General features: G+C 38.6%; 1 protein-coding gene across 1 annotated transcript in view; it reads left to right on the plus strand.

Annotated features, from left to right (window-relative positions):
• Positions 1-21,305, plus strand: part of LOC149250096 (uncharacterized) — a 53,719-nt gene extending 32,414 nt beyond the window's left edge. The window contains exons 3-5 of the mRNA XM_089458913.1: positions 19,402-19,671; positions 20,688-20,843; positions 20,977-21,305. Of these exons, the coding sequence (XP_089315039.1) occupies positions 19,402-19,671; positions 20,688-20,843; positions 20,977-21,096 (546 nt within the window). The 3' untranslated portion in view covers positions 21,097-21,305. The remainder of the gene's footprint in view (positions 1-19,401; positions 19,672-20,687; positions 20,844-20,976) is intronic.
• Positions 21,306-21,704: the final 399 nt, after the last annotated feature.

The following is a 21,704-nucleotide window of genomic DNA, read 5'->3' on the forward strand; positions in this document are numbered from 1 at the left end:
GTGAAACCAAGATATTTTACCCCTTCAATAATATCTAAATATTGAAAAGGAAAGATTCTTTCCATCTTAAAATTTTGAATGCCATCCAAATAAACATATAAACAATGTAGATAGATTTCACTCTAAAGCATTTTTATGTACCCATATTCACTTTTAGATAGTTAAAATGTTTTATAATATAAAATAAAATTACTTTATTGAATTGTTATTATGATTACTTTGTTAAATGTTTAAAAAATGTTATTAAAAAATAAAAAGTTTCCATTTACAAAATTCTAATAATCACTCTTTCAAGCTTCTATATTAAATTTTGAATTTTTTAAAACCTTATACCATGTTAAATTTTGAATTTTTTAAAACCTTATACCATGATGAACTATCACACCTCTTTCTCAATAAAGTTTTTTAAGAACCTTATACCACCATGAACTATACTAGAAAAATAAAATATAATTTTTACCTTAAAAATATCTCAACATTCCTAATATGGGGTAGAAGCCTAAATTCAGAGTTTAAAATCTTCGCGGAGTTATCTATAGCTTAGAAGAAGATTAGTTTCTAAAGTCCTTCGAAGGTATAAATGACCCTTCACCCCTTTCCCATGCCGTATGGAAAGATGCCTAAAATAATTTTTTACGGTGTTAAAAATTTAGAATATTTTATGAGTTTTTTAACACGATTCAAATTTCGAAGCTCTTAGGGTTCACAATTCTTTAGCATTGAAAGGTATTTTATTACTTCATTGTTATGCGGAAATCCTCTTATTCTGGACCAGGGACCTCCATTGCCTATCATATTCATAAACTTTAAATTAAATACAGAATAGGCGGAGGACGATCTGGTTTCAATTAACTGTTGTGGGGTGCGACTTGCGTTCCTCCACACGACTTCACTAAATTTGCACGCGAGAGGCCAAGGCGAAAGGCAACCACATATTCCTGGATTCCTTAATAAGACTTTCCTATTGGTTGCTCTTACCATTTCATGGCGAATAGGATTCTGGCGATTCTCAAATCCGAGACTGAAATCTTATATCTTAAATCTATTGTTGTGGCTTTCACAGGCTTCGAACTCTTGTGGTAGTCACCGCCATTTCTATCAAACAATTCGGGGATTTGGAAGACTTTCGCCTGGCGGATTTTTTCTGAAGGTTTGTATTGCTTGCAGGATCTTGTACAAAAGAAAAGAAACAATTTTTGATCTTCCTTCCTTCCCCAGCAATTATGTTCTAATGGGATCTTCAGACCAAGGCCGATCAGTTACATTCAACTGAATTCAGATCAAACACCTCCGTTAACAACAAGAAGGATGATAAATATGTAACAATGTAAGTGACCACAATCCTGTTTTTTTGTTACGATTTCGGTGTCGAGAAATTTCATATTGAACAACGCCCAGCTTTTTTACAATAAAGCAATGACTCAAGGGTTCTTCATTTTATTTACCTTTTTTCACCTGAAGGGGACATTAAGCTGGCTCCCCCTTTTTAGGAGATTTCTTCTTATCAGGGAAATATATCTTATATATCCCATTTGGATTTTCAAGGTTAAATAGTCTCTCAAGGGCACCGCAGGCTGTCAATTTGATCTCTGATGCTTACCCTATAATCTTTTGCAGGTTTTTAGCATATGAACACATTAAGAAAGTAGGACGTGGACCTATCAAGAAAGTAGGTTGTGCTTTGGCCATTCGAAAGTTGCAAGATATAGGAAGCAGCACACATGGGAGCCCATCTTCGCCCGGTGTACCTAGAATATTGTGGAACCATGTCAGATTTCATCATTCACAGAACAAGAAGTCCTACTGGAGTAGGATAGATGACAGGTATGGTTCTGTCCAGGAAAGTGCTAGAAGGGCACATTCTATCCCAATCCTTTCAGGATTCTCCAAACTCAGGTATAATCTTTGTAGGCCACATAATTCCAAAGGTTTTTCTGCGATGCCAGCAAGTGTTGGCATGACGCTACCATGCTCAAGCGGCATGGAGGAGACTCTCGCTGTTATGCTGCTATGGTGGTCCCACATTTCCAGCAATTAGTAAGATTGCTCGTGCTGTGAGCTTGGCTTGTGTTAGATCACATCTCACCCCTCGAATATTGGCTGTTATTATTGGGGAGGCTTCATGGGCACATAATAGGTTGGCTGAATCACAAGAATTGTATTCTAGTGTCCCTCTGAACAGTCAAGTAATTAATAGACATGCCATTTTCACATCATCTATCTGGTCAATTGTGGAGGCCCTTATTTTGGTGATAAGGGCACTTTATTTGATGACACTATTCACACCAGCAATTGTGATGGCTCCGTTTGCATCTATGTTTGAGGGAAGGTATAGAGAAAGATGGCTGCAGCTTGTTCATGGATCTCTGGAGAAGGCAGGGGCTGCCTTCATTAAGTGGGGTCAGTGGGCAGCCACACGTCCAGATCTTTTCCCCAGAGATTTGTGTAAGGAGCTCGCAAAACTGCACACAAAGGCACCGGCACATAAATTTTCATACACACAGGAAACTATTGAAAGGGCTTTTGGTCGTAGAATTGATGAAGTTTTTGAGAACTTTGAAGAGGAGCCCGTTGCTTCTGGCAGTATTGCCCAAGTGCATAAGGCTACTCTGAAATTTCAGTATCCTGGTCAGAAGGTAAAGCCTATGATTGTTGCGGTAAAAGTCAGACACCCTGGAGTTAGTGAAGTGATTCGGAGGGATTTTGTCATAATAAATTGGGTTGCAAAGCTTTCCAGTTGTTTGCCAGCATTGAGGTGGCTGAGACTTGAAGAAAGTGTACAACAATTTGCTGTCTTTATGTTGTCTCAAGTCGATCTTTCAAGAGAAGCTGCACACTTGAACCGTTTTCTTTACAATTTTCGCAGGTGGAAAGATGTGTCTTTTCCTAAGCCCTTGTACCCACTTGTACACCCGGCAGTTTTGGTGGAGACTTATGAACAAGGCGAGAGTGTGGCACGCTATGTTGATCAGCCAGAAGGAAACCATAAGTTTAATAGATCACTTGCTCACACTGGCACGCATACTCTCCTCAAGATGCTACTGGTATGCCATCCAATCTGCCTGCTATGAATTATATCAATTCTTTGACTTACTAAATAATTGTAGACATTATTATGCATGTACCGAAGGTCTTGAATGAACTTCCCATAATTTTTTTTCTTAGATGGGCATTCAATGTCAGTGATCAAAGACTCTGTAAGAATGAGAAGAGGTGAAACTATCATATCATATCCTCCTTCCCGGAAGGAGACGCTGTTGATTTTCTGGGAAGGAGTCCAGTGGCATCCATATTTTTTTCCTTTCTCTTCTGAATAAGTTCATGACTTTGGATGTAATTATGCACAGGCATGTTTTACAGGAAGAGATTGACTAGAAAAAGTCAGCTTCATGTCCAATGAACATGGATGTTATATTCTTGAGGATTCAGTCTCCCGAATCCAGCTGACAAGATTTGGTGTGAGGTTAAGTGAATGGGTATATGCATGGCTGATTGTATATGGAGGCTATAAATCTAGTGAATCGTGATTATTATGGATGAACCTGTCATGACTATATATGCCTCAATTTGGATGGTAAATTCTTAAGGCTCATTGAATCCATCATGACAATGTCATCCTTGACTTTCACGTGTTTACATGAGGTCATTGCACTCTATCTCCATGATGAATCAATTAGATCATAGTTAGGCTAGCTGTAAGTTGTGTTGAACCAAGAGGTTTTTGATGGCAAATTAAATCGGTGGCTTGACTGCTGATGACATATCTTTTGAGTAGAGATTTCAAAAACCAAATATATCGATAAAAGAATGCTGATGACGTAACCTGAGATGCTTGTCAGAGTGAACTAGAAATGTATTTCCAAGAAAAAAGGTATCCTTTTTCAAGAAGAATTAAAAATACATTCCACATGGTGTGTGATGTACAATTGTCAAAGTTTGTGCTACTTTCTGTATAGATATCACTGAACTGCTTATAGTTCTACCAAATATTCATCAGAAGGATAATCCTGAACTTGACATGTCCAAATGACTTCCATTACATTTCATCGAAACACTTATTGAGTAACCAGATTAAAGCCTGTAAAAAAATTACATTTGAAATCCACCCACCAAAAAAATTTATAGCTCAAAAAACATCTGTGTACCTGGAGGAGAGTAAAAGCCCCTCATGATATTCATCTTCAATGATTTCATTTTCCACAAATTGTAAACCATCTTTAGAAAGGGTATTGGCCAGATCCTTGTAGACATGCTTGAAAGATACCTCCTGAAATTGCCTTGAAATCTCCTTCAATTGCTTAGCCAATATGGATAAACCAGTACTATGGACTTGAAGCTGAACTGACATCGAATATATATAGTGAGAGCTGGATCCCCTAAAATCTGAAGCCTGACACTCCCTTTGTTAAGTGCAGATTTCATAAGGAAAGTAAAGCTTTAAATTCCCCAACATTATTTGTTCCAATATATATAGTGAGAGTTGGATCCCCTAAAATCTGAAGCCTGACAATCCCTTTGTTAAGTGCAGATTTCATAAGGAAAGTAAAGCATTAAATTCCCCAACATTATTTGTTCCTTTTTCCCAGATTAGCCTTTGCAGTGAAGAAATGAGAATCTGATGGAAATAAAACAAAACCCAAACTACATGGTAGACCCTGGCTGTTGACAGGTCCTGTTGAAAAAACTCCAAGCGTAAAACCTATCGATTAAAAGTGCTCCCACAACCCTTCACTCCATTATACTTAAATTTGGCTTGTAAACTAATAATAGAGCCAATATCGGGCCAGAGATTTAAAAATATGGGATTAGTTTATCTTCAAATTTGAATGCATCATTGAATAGGTTGCTCAGGTTTCTTTCTATCTAATGCAGGAGAGCTGTCATCCTGTCTTTGCATTAATAGGATTAGATTTGCAGGTTTTTGTACTAGTTGCAGCCGGCCATATTCACCTAATATCTAAACTGTGAGCATTGGTGGTCTAAAGCCTTGTAGTCTGAGGGTGTTCATGCATGTCTGGAGTGAAACAGAGTAGAAGTGGTTATCTGGCTTGAACCAAACCATCATTCCTTCGATTAAATCTACAACAATAGTTTAATTTATATGTTACCAGGCATCTCTGAGCTACAACCTAAGAGAGTTTTGTGGAATCCTAACATAATTGGCGCCGTTGCCGGGGAGAGGAGATTGAAGCTCACCTTCCCTGGGAGAACGACATAGATCCAACTTTGATGATAGACAAAGTCTGGACACATTTTTTGGTTGTAATCATCTATCTGGCAACTCTACTGAAGGACGAACCTCTTGTGAACTCCACATCACAGTTCTGGCTCAGTTTGTGAGGCATACTCAGAGAAATCCTCAGAAATCACCAGCTGACCCAGTGCCTGACCCTGAGAAGATTGTCAGGCAAAGAAAGACATCACAAAAGGAAGCATCAAGATCAGGTAAACCTAAACAATCTTATGCATCTCTGCAAGAAAGGCTCGTAACAGAGCACATACATACTGAGAATATAGCCTCTAGCACTATAAGTAAAGAAATACTCCCAGAGATTCATAAAGCTCCTTGTTCAATAAGTTCCCCTTTGGATCTCAGTCCAAAGGAACCCTCCCTTCTAGTCCATCAGTGTCCTTCGGCCTTGTCATTCATTTCTCAATTCCCTACCTTCCAAACTGCCAGTACCCTCCCATCCACCCCAGTCATGGCAGGTCCACAAGTACCCACCAAGATGGAAAGAATCATAGCTGCTAGGTATGGACCACTGGTCCTGCCTATTCCTTTGAATGCCATGCCTGCAGGAGAATATTAGAAATACCTGCGTGAGTTCACTAGGACAGAGGGAGTAATATCTGAAGAACACCTTGAGTCTTTTTATAGCTATGCTGATAACCTAGATATCGGTGAAGATGATGTGTGGATGAGATTATTTGTCCAAAGCCTTGATGGAGAGGCTAGAAAGTGGTTCAGAGAGCTGACCCCTAGGTCTATAACAGACATTGAAGCATTAGATGATGTGTTTTTAAAGTATTACGGAGATAAGAAAGACCTACTATACTACCATACTAAGTTTGGCAACCTGAAAAGGGAAAATGGGGAGTCATTGTCTGACTTTAATAAAAGATTCAATCGTATGTATAGCAAGATACCAACTGAAGTGAAGCCTACCCCCACCTCTGCCAAACTCACCTATGCCAATGCCTTTGATTCTGATTTCTGCCTACTATTAAGAGAGAGAAGATGTGCTTCTCTAGCTGAAATGCAAGATGCAGCCTTGGAGGTGGAATCCAATATCATGGCTGCAGAGAAACTCAAAGGACATGCTGATAGGAGGCAGGGAGGTGAGTCTTCCTCCTCTTCTTCATCTTTAGAACCCAAAATAGACAAAATGACTAAAATGATATAGTCATTGGCTGCTGAAATATCCAAACTAAAGCTTGAGCAGAGTCCTGGGAAAGCTAGGCTTCCTAATACATTTGCTCCTAGAAATCCAAATCCGTTCAGAAGAGCAAATGAACAATTGCAGATCATTCAGAGGGGCAAAGAGGCCAATGAGGAACAAAGGGTTAAGACTCCTTTCCAGAACGTAGTCATGGAGGAGGAGCAGTTTAATGAAGAGGATGAGATTCACTGCATGGAAGACAAGGGCAATACTGCCTTTTTGACATTAGCTGCCTACGAGGAGTCATTATTCAGGGACCAGACCAATCAAGAGTGGGACAGAGAAGCTGTTCTACAGACTGAAGATCAAAAAAGATATAACATGAGGTCAAGAACGAGTAATGTCAAAGAGAATCCTGTTCAAAGGACTGCAGTCCCCTCAGAGCAGCAGTTCAGCAAGCAGAAGCAACTAGCGGTTGATCCCACCATCCTCAAAGTTCCAGCCATAGAGGTAAGAGGCCTTGAAAATTCCCCTTCTTCTTTCAGTTTTCAATCAGAAATTCAGAAGCCAAGAATACCCATGCCTCTGATTGAACCAGTGAAGAATGAGTCCCTCAAGAAATCTATCCTTGAGGATCTTGAGCCTAAAACCATCCAAGCTTCCACTGACTATGTGAATTTGCAAAATGACCAACCAGCTGTTATTCTCAGCCCAGTGATAAAAAAATGTGAAGTCAGCTCCCCATCATCTTATGTTCCTCTGTCTGTTCAAGATAAAATCCCTCATAATTGCCCCCTAGGCACTGGAGCCAGCCATAATTCAATGCCCAAGGTTGACATGGATAAGCTCAGTCTTGATATTACGAAGCCTGCCCAGTTGGCCTCCACATAGCCTGAAAAGGCAGTTTGCCAGATCACAAAGGAAGAAGGCCCACAGATTTGGGACACCTTCTTTGATGGGGCTTGTTCTAAGAAAGCTACAGGAGCAGGTGAAGTCTTTGTGTCCCCCACACAAGAATACATTGATTCACCATTTATATTAATTGTTCAGGCCACAAATGACACAGCCGAGTACACAACAGCCCTTATTATTCAGCAGGTGTACAAAAGCTTCCACGAAAAACATCCAAGGATGAGAGCATACAGAGAGGGGGTGAAATATAAACCATCTCTACCTGATAAGGTCAAATGCCCTAAAATTTTTGAGGTAGGTGATCAAATTAGCAAGCTTTTGCAAGTCTTTGATGAATTGGCTGACATGCATATTGACCAAGAGAAAGAAACCTTTCATATAAAGGTAAAAAGGGTCAATTCTCAGTGTGGTGACTGTTTTCTCCAATGGAATGCACTGAAGGAAAGGCAAGGAGATCCTTGTAAATTCGATGCTCTATGGACAGGATCATTCGTCATCGCTCAGGTCTAGTGGAACAATACTTTCATGCTGCAGAGTTTGGAAGGAGAAACAACTTTGATGGCTAAGTTAATGGGCGGTTTTTGAAGGTTTATGTTGTTTAAGGCCTTTAGGCCCCAACATTGTAAATATGTTCTTTTACAGTTTTTAGTGTAGGCTTAATTAGACTCCATGCCCAATGGAATACTAGGAAATCTTGCTGATCTTGTTTCTATATGAAAGGCAGTGGTCTACAGTTCTTGAAACCTCGCAGGGAGGATTTCATCCCCAGAAGGAGCCAGTGTTAGCTCTGCTATGCAACGCTGACTTTCTAATGTCAGAGAGAGGCCTGGTCTATTTGGTTGTGTCCCAAAAGGGGCTTACACTGGTCACTTTTCCCTTTCTTCCCTCACCTCTCTTACCTTTAACCTTCTCCATTTTCTAAACGAACCTTCCAAATCCGACAAAATTCCCTTTTGCCTCAGCCTAAGCGCAAAGCTAAACTAACCGTAAAACCTTATCCATATGCCTCATGTGCTCGTAGCCCATCACATTGCATCCCCACCATTGATCAGCCCCCGCCAATCCAACGGCTCACATCGCGCCCGATAAAGGTGACCCGCTCGACCACTTTCCACCATTAGATCATCTCCACCGAGATTTGACGGCCTTCACACATATCGCGCGGGCAACTAGATCGAACGACAACACACGATGAGGGCGGTTTTTCTCTCTCATCCGCTGCTACGTGTCGTTCATTGTGTGGAATCGCACTGCCCCAAGCAATTACCACTTAGCGCCCGAAAGCGGTGCGATGAAAACTGTTACCGCTCGAGTAAACCACCCTCACCTGTTAGTGCCTGTGCAGCTCCATTGCCCGATGACCGCCCGACCTGTCCACTAAAGATCCAACGGCCCTGACACGCCCCGCTCCCACTTCGCCTGATAGCCTTCACCGAGCCATCTCCATCATTCATCTCCTCGATCCGACAGTCATCCCTCTCGCTCATCCCAACTGCGTACCTACCAATGCACCCTACGTCCTACGTCCATTTTGTTGCCCGAGGAAGGAGATGACCAGCTCTGCTTGACTGATAACAATTGGATCCTCAACAACCACATTAAACAGAAAGCATGGCCGAAGGGAGGAAAGGACATAGCACGACCCTGTAACAGAATTTATCAGTCATGGACTTCACTGCCGCGAGCATTCCAATCGCCTAAAGGACAGCACATCAGTTGTACAGATCGGTTTTACACAGTGAAGCAAGCAACCTCGTTCAGAGACTCCATCAGGCAGTTAAATGTAGTTGGTGGTCAATTAAGACCCCTCCATACCTAAACGGCCAGGTGTCATTGTAATGTAGACTTATAAATATCTAGAAGAAAGATGTAATCAGGGTTGGCATTTGATGTAAGGTTCAACTTCTGGAGATTGTAGAGATTTTGTCACTTGCAGCGTCTCATCTTCATTTTCAGCAAATACAAGCTTCTTTTGCTCTTAACTGCTCACTGTCCATTTTATTCTATTCTAAGCTTGTGCCTGATACACTGTGTTCCCGATCTCTATATGTTTAGCACTAGATAATTGTTATCTTATCTCTGTGTTAGAATCTTGAATGCATCACTGAATAGGTTGCTCAGGTTTCTTTCTATCTAATGCAGGAGTGCTGTCATCCTGTCTTTGCATTAATAGATTAGATTTGCAGGTTTCTGTACTAGTTGCAGCCGGCCATCACATGGTCTTGTGCATCTGCTAGTGTGGTTAGTATTCTCCATATTCACCTAATATCTAAACTGTGAGCACTGGTGGTCTAAAGCCTTGTAGTCTGAGGGTGTTCATGCATGTCTGGAGTGAAACAGACTAGAAGTGGTTATCTGGCTTGAACCAAACCATCATTCCTTCCATTAAACCTGCAACAATAGTTTAATTTATATGTTACCAGGCATCTCCGAGCTACAACCTATGAGAGTTTCTTGGAATCCTAACAGTTATTATAAAATCTATTGAACAAATAGGGCCTAATAGGGTGGTGCAAGTTATCATGGATGATGCAACAGTTTGCAAAGCTGCAGGTTTAATTATTGAGGGGAGGTATGACCACATCTTTTGGACACCCTGCATTGTCCATAATCTGAATCTGATCTTAGAGGAGATCGAAAACAAAGTTCCATGGATAAAGGAAATCACAGGGGAAGCAAGGGAGATTGTTAAATTCTTCACCAACCACCACCAATCTCAGGCAATATTTCGAGAGTACTCCAAATTGAAGTTCTTAAAGGTTGCTGAGACAAGTTATGCCTCAAATTTCTTGATGTTGCGCCGCCTTGTTGAGGTTAAGCATGCATTAGTTTCTATGGTGGTGAGTCAACTTTGGGTTGAGTGGAGACAAGCAGATTTAGAGCGGGGATATATGGTGCGTAGATTGTGCCTTGATGAGGATTGGTGGAGCAAGATAGATTTCTTGTTAAAGTTCGCAACCCCTACATTTGAGCTTCTTCAGAATGATGACACTGACCAACCTTTCTTAGGAGAGTTATATGATGGCATGGATTCCATGGTTGAAAAAACTATGGAAATCATTTCACAAGAGTCTCCACAACTTTTGTTTGTTGATGATCATTTTGCTGATTTAGTCAAGAAAATCATTGTTGATAGGTGGAACAATTTCAACACTCCATTGCACATTTTAGCACATGCCTTGTACCCCAAATTCTATGATGAGGAACTTATTGCTCAAAGCAATGGGAAGAGGAAGACACCCCATAAGGATAGAGAGGTGGCTAATGGGGTGAAAAAAGCCCTTATGAGAATATTTCCATCTCATCTACACAGGGAGGTAAAGGAAGAATTTGCCAGTTTTGCTGCAGGATTAGATGATTATGCAGATATATCAGCTTTGGAGGAGAGAAGCACCATGAATCCAGTTAGGTGGTGGATTTGTCATGGAGCAAATGGTGTACATTTGCAAAACCTTGCCATTCGTGTTTTTTCACAAGTGGCAAGCTCTTCATCAACATAAAGGAATTGGAGCACCTATGGTTTTATTCATTCTGTGAAGCGCAATAGGTTGGGCTCATAGAAGGCAAAGGATCTTGTTTATGTGCACTCCAACCTTCGCCTTACATCTCGTAGGGGTCCAGAATACAACAATGGTCCTTCTAAGGAATGGGATGTGGATCCAAAAAGTCGTGATTTGGATCTCTCTCTTGCTGCCCTGAATATTGAGGTCCAACTTGGAAGTGGAATTTGCCCAACATTTTCTTCAGCACCACCATCCACTGTTGAGCATGCTTCTGCTTCTATTTTTTATGAGGATTATGATGATGAGGATTAGTCTTTTGTTTTTATATTTCTTGCAGCCTCATAGTCTTTATTGTACTTGCAGCCTCATATATATAATAAAGGTCGATTTTGAGATTTGGATATATAATAAAGGTTGATTTTGGATATTCCGATATTGCTATTTTTATTATGTGATCATTCATGAGTAAATGTAATGTAAATTTAATCATAATTTTTAAACTTTAAATGTAATAAATTATAATGTATCGTGTATGCTTTATGATTGCACATAACATTTCTTAAATGTCCTAATATATATATATCACGTTTCCCCATTTCCAAAATTTGGGGGGGGGTCACGTTTCCTACTTGTGCCTGTTTCGGAAACTCGTACCCGTTTCCCTGTTTCGTGCAACTTAGATGTACTCTATTTGTTGAACTATTGAATAATAATAAGAAGATTTAATCAAAGGGTTTTCCCCACATTGGGGTTTTTACCTGGCATCCGCCAAATTTGGTGTCCTCTTGTTTTGGCTTGTTTTCTGCATATGTTTTTGTGTTCTATTTGCATTTACTGTCAATTCGATTACGTTAATGTGATTGCTACTGGAAATAATTGGAAATCGTCATTGGGCTGCTAAAGGAAGATTGAAGTAAATTGTGCGAAGCATATAACATACCATCGTTATCTAAATTCAATAAAAATATAATCTAATTGTAAAGCCTCCCAATTTTCCAACATTTTGGAACTAGGAGTTTGGCCATTGTTACCTCACCAACTCTCCTCTGCACTTTAGGCTAGGGTAATTGGAATCCTAACCAGGGGGGGTTTCCCTATGGGTTACTAAGCTTTATGTGCATGTAGTATGTAGTGGGAGCATGAGAAAGTTTAGCATCATAAACAAAATATAAAAATGAATTTAGATAGTTGGGGAGTGATGGATAAAAGGGAGACTAGTGCCTTCCATTGGTTGGACAATGGAGTCATGCAAGTAATCCTACAGAGCAGTCCTAAAGGAATATTAAGAGGTAGAAAGCAATTGCTTGATATGCACAACTATACACCTAACTTGGGTGTTTATTCTATAAATGTGATGGTGGAGAGGTTCTTACAAAAGATCAGCTACTCAAAGCAAATTGCAGAGGTGGCTCCTACCAAAGCCTATCTACAAACACATCTAATCTAGTGATATAGAATGTGTAATGTTTTCATCTCGAAGGTAAAGGATACAAACGGGAGATAATGGGAAGGAAACCATTAGCCTAGCCCTTTCCATTATAACACATGTGCTTCTCTTTGGTCCTTGATTTGCCATTGTCATCCATACACCCTGCAAACAAATTCCCAATTGTACCACATAGAACTAAAAGCCACACATAAGAAATTAACTATACATCACTCTATTATTTAGGCAAAATATAGACAAAATACTCCAATTGCCTTGGGCTTCTTTTATTTACACCAAAAATTTCCCAGTGAATAATGGAGAGAGCAAACCTTTATATAAAATTTAGCTCAACTCTCCCTTAACGATAAAATATTATTTTCCTCATGAACCTCTTTGAGGAAAATAATAAAAATATTTACAGCTACCTAAGTGAGCAAATTAGATGAAAAGACCATAGAAAAATGTTTGAATGCAATGTTTTCGATGATTGTAGTGTCACATGTCTCCTTCTTCCATCCTTGTCTTCATACAAAGGCAAAACCTGGGTGCCATTTGTCCTCCTTATCTGAAAAAATAATAATAGAAGGCTTGGTCAAATAGGTAGGGCGAATTTTCAAAATATGTGTTTGAATGCAAGTGTAATACTCAATGATGAAGACATTTCCCTAGAAATAACCACCCCCAAACAATAATATTATTTAGGAGGATGGAATTCCTAGAAAATGAGTGGTTTTCCATTTGTAAAGAATCATTTATGAGGGTGTTGCTTGAGAAATGTATGCCAATGCCAAGTGTAATGCTTGAGTGATCTTTCTAGAAACCCTTTGCCCAAGAATATGCTTTATGTTCACCTAGTATGAGTTTTCCCTAGAAGAATGTGCATTTTTGCAGACTTTGACCAAGTCAACTTGAAATTCTCATTCTACAAGGGTTGCCTTTGATGGTTGTGCAAATTGGTCTTCATCAAATCCATGATATCTCCTCAAAATGTGTGCATAGAGACACCTTTTGACATTTAACATGTGTGCAAGGTGTGAACATGTTTATGTAGGAAGTGGATATATGCTTTTAGTGGAGTGCACCATCTAGGGATGTGTGTGTGAGTGGATGAGGTGGATGGATGAGATGGAAGGTCAAAACCTTGGGGCACATGGTATTGGTCTTCCTATTCAGCTTAAGGCATAACTATCTCCTTAAAACTCATGCTAATGGATAGAGATAAATCATGAATGAGGTTTAGCACATGTGAACAAGGCTAAATTGAGTCTAGGTGCATGAGTGGATGGATGAGTTGGAATGTTAAAACCCTAGGGCACATGGGTATTCATCTTCCCTAATCAACTTAAGGCTCAACTAACTACTCAAACCTCATGCTAATGGACAAGGATAAAGCTTGAACGAGGTTTAGCTCTCGTGAACAAGGCTAAGTTGAAACTATGGCAAATTGGCTTTATGTCATGTATTTTTGCCTCAACATATGTGCCGAAGGGAGAATACTAACTTAAATTGTGTATGCCATGGATATAAAACTAAGTTCCCTAGTGAATAATTAGGAATTAGTGTATCACTTCAATATGTGTCAAAAGGGGGAGTGCCTAATCTCATGTGTACCACATGGGCTTCAAGATACAATCCTAGTGACCAATTAAAAAGTGAAACTTTGGGAAAAAGGCCTTGCTGAAGAATTGGAATAATGAATTACTAGTAGGCTCATATTAGGTACTCAACTTAAGATTAAGGATTTTAAATTTTAATTAAATTATCCTAAAATAGTTGGGCGCGCGTTTACACAGGAAAAAGTGGAAATATTTAAGGGTTAATATGATTCAAAACTTAGTGAATTATAAACAAAAGGTACCATGTGCCTACGAGAAGATGGAGTGAAGTGGTATGTGGGTATAAAAGTGAATTTTACTTAGGTGAAACATTAAGATGTGTTGTGATACACAAATCACCTAGGAAAAATGGTGGAAAGTGGTGATAATGTATATGTGAAGTTGGATTTCACCTTGGCAAAAGTGATGGCATGCTCGCAATAGAGAATTTTCCTAGGTAAAACTATTACAATTATATGAATTTGAATGGAATTAGGTAGATGCATCATTGTGTTTACAAACATGCAACACTTAGTAACAATGAATAGATGTGACTAGGTGACTACCATGATGAAGGCTTATGAAGAAAAAGATACACCCCTGAAGCAACCTCCACCAACATTCCAAGATTTTGAAGGCTAAAATAGTCCCCTTAATCTGCACAAGACCGTTTACCACTCGTGTCAACATAAGGGGTAACATGCCCTAGGCTGGATATGAGTACAAGCTATAGAAATCCAATTTGGTGGTGCATCCAACCCAACCAACCATTAGCCTATCTTGTGGGCATTGACAAGAGAGCCTAAAGTAGTGCAGAATGTGTACAAGGCCAAGCAAGGAATGGGTCCATCCACTAAGCCTTGCTCAACAGTCGTAGAGAGAAAAAAATCATTAACAAAATAGTTGTTAACCATCTGAGGACCATCCAAGAGCCTAATATCAGAATTTGCCCTGCAAGACTAGTAGACTCCAACAAGTGGCTTAGAGCATCAATGGTGAACAAATATAGATAAGGAGCTAGGGTGCATCTTTGACAAATGGACTAATGCAACAAAATCTGCGGGACAAAGCATTATTGATTGAGACAAAGGCAAGCATTGGTGAAGAGGGTATTAAGTGTAGCCAAACAATGCGGGCCAAAACCAAGGCAAGCCCTCATCTTTGTAATGAACCACAAACGTACCTGTTTATAAGCTTTGTCAAAGTCAATTTTGATGACAAGGGCTACTAGGTAGTCTTAGGGGTCCACTTCAAGCCTCCCATGCTGAAAACACTGTGTCAAGGATAAATCTCCTTTAAACAAAATCCAAATTTGATCTTGGCACACCACATACCGTGCAACTGAATGGATCTGGATTCTGCAAAGCCAATGCCTTGGCCATGTTTTTACAAGTAACTATGATTAGAGATACAGGATGCCACCCCCCTTGTAGAAATTTCCTCACAACCAACAATTAATGAAAAAATAAATTTTACATCTTAACAAAAGGTTTCCTGGATGTTAACCCAGTGAATTTTCAGCCCTAGGGCTGTTATTAAATACAGATAAAACAGCAGCAACAGTGGACAGTATTTCAACTCTTAACAACCCCAATCATCTACTCAATCGAAGAGAAAATATATGAAAGTGTTCCAATAAGTTTCAGCCCCCAAGGCAATCTTATCATGCATAAAACAGATCTGAAAACTCTGTGAAAGCAGTAAAAACAGCAGCAAATCTGTTCTTATATTCCTCGATTATAACTTTGAAATTACCTAATGCAATCACCCTTAACTTATGTCAAATTAGCAAGATACATAGTGCTGGAAATTGCAAACCATGAATAAAACATATGGCTGAAGACCAAATCTGCAATTTACAGAAATATTGGACAGCTGGAAACTTCATTAACATGCAAAAGATAAATTTCATGTACATACCAGTACATCCTCTAGCTCCTCAAACCCTATCTAGGGAAAACCAAGAAAACCTTAGCTCATACCAAGGAAATCCAAGAAACATGCGTCACACAAGCATTATTTGCAAAGATTAAAACCATAGAAGTATAGATCAGGAGTATAGGTATATTTTCTTTTCTTATATAGGCACCCAGAGAGATGGGTTATTCTATATTTTCTCCTAGCCTTCTTTTCTGTAAAAGAAAGGCAGGATTGCGAGAGATCAATCAATGGCAGTTTTGAGTGAGCTGTTGTAGTTTTTTCTGAGTTAATAAGAGAAAAGAGACGTGTTCTTGAGTGCTGTGTATTCTACTGTTTTATGTTTGTATTTTCAGTTAACAATGTGTTTGTACTATGTAGCAATATTATTGGAACCGAACTGGTGATCGAACCGGAAAGCAGTCTAAACCGGGAACCGGTCCGAACTGGACCGGAACTGGTAAAAAAAACCAGACCAAAAAACTAGTAGACCAAAAACACATAAAATATTCAAATTTTAAAGAAAAACGTATGTTCATGTGCATCGATATGAATTCAAACCATTTATACACAAATATGCAAAAGTTCTCATTTATATAGCAAATAAGAGTGCATAAACCAAAATAGCACTTAGTGCAATACATTTCTAAATAAAAAATACATCAACAAAGAAGCTCTAGATGGTCTCTAGTGTAAAAAAAATTCATGCAACAAAAATTACCAGCATATCATCAAAATCATTGCCCATATTGGGATCTTCATCATCAATATCACCCTTTAAGCATTAAAATAAGGGAAAAAGTTTCACATGTCAAATTGAGATTTTGTTTTGAGTGACGGGTACATGATAGAGGAGTTCAACAGCCAATGGCACTAACACCAAGGTACATAGAGGGTTTGGTACTCTTGATTAAATGCTCGTTCCACACCTTTGTATACGACAAAATCCAATGGATAAGTTGCAATTCCCCCAATTTTGCAATCTTGAAAATTGTTAAGGCTATTGGATTTTGAATGAGATATAAAATTCTACTTTCTCCATATGAAATCCAATGAAGTCATATTAACTCTCAAACATTCTGAGTCAATTAATGGTAATGTTAAAGTGACATTCTCTTTTATCTTTCATTTTCATCATTTTGTTGAAAATGTAGCGAGCAAGGTCTTTTGGCTTGTGCTTTAGCTAGTGAAGACCTCAAACTGTCCTCGTGAGTTAGACTTCAGTGACGGTGAGTTTATTTCCAGTTTATGAGAATAATCATGAAAAGTTCATGTGTAGTATTGGAGGTCCAGTTAAGTGGAAGTCTTCATCAATTTGACTATACGATCGAGTGGCAGTGACAAGTTCAGATAGAGTGAGTTGGGACTTTAGTTATTGAGTGAAAGAAGGACGAGTTATGACTCCACTGATGATTGGAGAGAGAACCAGTTCGACTTAGTTAACTTGTCAATCACAACTCGAGTTCTAGGTTTGTACTTGCCTATTTAGCATGGATCGAATCTATAAAGGAAGGACAAAGGCACAAGTAATTTCAATTTCTTGTGCACAAGGTTGTGAGACAAAGCAAGCTCATGAGATTGTGAGAGAGAGAGCCTTGATTGTGGAGCACATGAATTGTGTCCTAAAGAATAGGAGCACATGTGCACTAGAATTTAGGAGAATTGGTTGTGCATAGGTTGTATAGAGCTGGGTTCCTAACAACTTGGAGCTCAAGTGTACTAAGAAATAGGAGAATAACACGAGGAATAAGGAGGCCAAGTGTGCAAGGAAGGAGGAGCAGAATTGAAGCAAGACAGCAGGGTTTGCAGAGCAAGTCAAGGAGGCAGCAGAGGATCAATTGTGTGTAGGAACCAAGATCAAGTTGTGATCAAGGAAGGCCAAGATCAATTGTATTAGCTGAGATTTGTGTGAGAAGCAGAACACTTTCTCAAGAGAGACAGATTGCTTTGTAATAGATTCAATTGCTCCAAGAACAATCAATAAAATAGCCACATCAAGCAAGCAGGTTTTCCCTGTTGGGTTTCCTGAGAAAAGTGTGTCAATTTGTGTGATGTGTTTTTATCTCTGTGTTTTTATTCTGCTGCATATGAATTATTAAGAAACTCTGTATCTTGGTGAAAGTTAATTAGTTTCAGTTATTCATCCAAGTAGTTGTAGAGTTTTATGGAAATTTAACACCTTTTACTTAAATTTAAGTAAAAGAATGAAAATGAAAGATAAATGAGAAAGTTATTTTAGCATTACCATTAATTGCATAGCAATAGTAAGGTCATAGGCTTGAATATTAGGTTGTCCCACTCAAAAATTCTTGTTTTTTTTTAAACTGCGTTTGGAACATCCTTGGTCACATTTTACGGAACTGGCTGGTTTGGTACAACACCAACCAGTTTGGTGAAAAAAGGCTAGTTTGGTACCGAACCGGCCAGTTCCACCGGTTTCGGTCTGGTTCCAATAACACTGGTTTGTAGATCTGGCATATTAACCAGCAATTCTGTGACTTTTATATTTTATTGCTTTCTAGGGTTTTAGCCTTTAGGTTGCAGAGCTGCTTACCATGAATTGAAAATTTAACAGCCCATTCATTTTTCTTATGTGCTGATGTAGTGGCGTGCCTTGACCAATAAAATCAGTCTTGCACTTGCACTTCTAGCATGACATAATCTGTGTTGTTAAATTCACTTTCAGGGCATTAAAGAGAGGGAACACTGGCACATTTATCTCCAAATTGCAAGAACTGAAAGTATAGAACATGCTAGAATTTAGTTGGTCAATCTAAAAGTATGTAAGCTGGGTGTAAACTGACAGGAATACAAGTTGATGCATGTAAGTGAATGGGTAAACAGTGCCCCTACCAATAAGCTGAGATTATTGTGACTCACTACTAATAAGCTGAGATTACTTAGACACTGGAAGTTTCGGTTTCCCTGCTCAAAATAGTACTTGTATCTTCTTAGTTTGAAAAACGGGCAAAACATGTATGCTTTTGCTTCGCCATATTGGAACCCACTTTTCAGTTTATTTGGCAAACTCAAATCACATAACTGCATCTATTGTAACGAGAATGTTTATTGAGACATAGTTTTGATGAAGCTGTAGGTGCCAGTTAACGAGTGAGCTGTCCACCTAACAGGTCTCCGGCTCATCATTGATTACTGGCTGAAGTAAAATTCTTCTGATTTACTAGTTTCAATACTAGAGAAATGTAAATCATGCTACCTTGTTGGTTAGCTTGCTGAATGAAATTAATACATTTTCTCAGTTTCAACACTACCTAAACAATGTTGTCTTTTATATTTACAAATTGAGTAAAATAGGATGGGAGATATTGGAGCGTCATGTGTAGGGCATATGCAAGTTTTTTCAGTCAAGTTATATATTCCTACATTTCTTGTAGCAGAAGAGGCTTAGAAAAATCAATCACCTCTGTAGGAAAACGTGGACATTTTTTATTATTGCATCCAAAATTCTAGATATGGATGAGTCTTATGTTTCTATGCTAAGTCATTTATGTTTACAAAGCCAGATATGCAACTTGACTGTAAATTATTAACGTAGTTTTTCATGTAAACTGAAGAATCAATGGAACGGTCTTGTTGAACATGTCAAAGGAAAACATTTGAAGTAATTGTACTGTCATTCTTATATATATTTTGTGTTTTGTTAGGTGGATAATTTCATCCATGCAGATATGCATCCTGGAAATATTCTGGTTCGAATGGGACAGAGTAATCCTTCAAGCAAGCGGATTTTTCGATCGAAACCTCATGTAGTTTTCCTTGATGTGGGCATGACAGCAGAACTTTCCAGGAATGATCGGCTGAATATTTTGGAGTTCTTTAAAGCTGTTGCACGGAGGGATGGCCGGACAGCTGCAGAGTGTACACTGAAATTTTCAAGATACCAGAGCTGTCCAGATCCAAATGCCTTCATACAGGTAGATTTTACCTCCTTTAATATCTGGTACCTATTGCTTTCTGTCACAAAGTTGACATATTGGATGCCAGGGTAACTACTTTCTTCCATGGAGATTTGTTACTTTAATTAGAATCCTAAATTACACTATTGATTTTTTTCTTTTTTTGGTTAAATCTTGTTTGCCTTCCATTTTTTGTTCCCTCTTTTTAACCTTTTTGGTCAGGTATTTGGTACACTAAATAATAAATCCTCCCGTAGCATTTTCAAAGCTTTCTTTAGTCGTAATTATCCTGAAAGTACGTCTCCATTTGAGCTTATTTAATGCATTGTGAAATATATAATTTGGCCCTTGAGTGACCTCTTTAATTTTACAATATTGTGCACTCTGGCTTGAAACTAAATAATAAAATAAAAAAATTAATATATATGTTCTATGGCTTCAAAATTCTTACATTAATTTGCTGCATTTAGAGCAGGTATTTTATATTTGCAGATATACCAAAAATTTTGGTCTATATGCAACCATTGGCTAGCCTAACAGTTGGAGTATTTAGTACTTCCATATAGAGGCTTAGGTATAATCATCCTTTGGTTCAGGTGTTTTAACTTGTGCCAGTAGTTGATAATGTCACATGCTAACCTTTGTTATTGTTTACACATGTTGTAACTCATTAGGTACATAATTTTATGGGCGTTTACATCTTTTTGCAGAATACCGCTTTAATGCAGGCATGCAGAAATATATAGTACTAGTTTAAGTTGGTGATTTTCTTATAGTTCAGCTTCTAGAGTTTGAGTATGTACAAAACTACTGCAGGGAAGTCCTGATTAAAACTGGTTATTCTTCTTCACGTTTGGTCACAAAAGCATCTTAACTTACCATAAATTCCCTCATTGCTTCATTAGAGGATGCAGGATATCAATGGATGTTTATTTTACGTCTGGTTGTTCTTGTGCATTTTAGCAATATATTTGTTTATTTTGTTTGGCAAGTGAGGTGATTTGTCGTTTACACTGACTTGGCTCTTATATTAGGAAGTTGAGTCTTCATTCAAATTTTGGGGTTCAGCCGAAGGTGATGTAGTACATCCATCAGAGTGTATGCAAGAGTTGCTTGAACATGTGAGACGCCACAAAGTGAACATTGATGGGAATGTCTGCACTGTAATGGTGACAACATTGGTTCTTGAGGTATGTGATACATGTCAAAAAATGATAACAAACAGAATGTCAGCAGCATGACTAAAAGGATGTTTGGATGGGCTCCTGAAAGGGATTTGTATTGCTTGCAAATATACTGAGAATTTAATTTGGGTTTTTGCAGGGCTGGCAGCGCAAGTTGGACCCTGATTTTAATGTTATGAACACCTTGCATACTGTTCTAAATAGATCTGATTGGGCCAAATCTCTTTCTTATACAATTGAAGGACTCATGGCCCCATAATTTTCATAAGAGCATGTTGGTCATGCTCTGTCAAAACATTTTGACTTTTCTTGACCCTTTATTTTTTATTTTTTACAACTACTGTTTGAGCATCTAAAAGATATGAAATGGACAGATTCTGTCACCATAAATGTCATGGAGGCGTGTGTTGTTCAAATTTCAAACCGGGATATATTTTTTATAATTCATTCACAATTTTCCCAAATTTAGGATATTTGTCATATCTTGGCGTTGTCAAAGAATTGTGTAGTAGCTTCCATCCTTAAGCAAAATGGAAGCACACGATGGAAAGCAGGCAGAGCAAGTGTTCGAGGTTTTGGTGTAATTGCATATGGTTTTGAGAAACATTCGAGGATACTACTAAAGGCGCTTCATACAAAAGTTTAAGGTCTCTACCATGTCTATGTATTATGGAATATCAGCGTATAGTTTTCTGCAGATAATATTCTTTGAAAATAGGATTCTTGGTTGTTTTGCAAGAACTTCATAGATGGTATTGAGCAACATTGGGGAGTATTACTGAAAGGCTTGTTCAAAATTTCAAGGTCGCCATTATGTCTGTATTATGGAAGTCTGGAGACTATTTTTTAGTTTTGCATTCTTGTTAG

Source organism: Pinus tabuliformis, chromosome 7, assembly GCF_031772625.1.
Source record: "Pinus tabuliformis cultivar Carrire ecotype Pingquan chromosome 7, CPIR1, whole genome shotgun sequence".
In the NCBI taxonomy this organism is placed as follows: Eukaryota; Viridiplantae; Streptophyta; class Pinopsida; order Pinales; family Pinaceae; genus Pinus; species Pinus tabuliformis.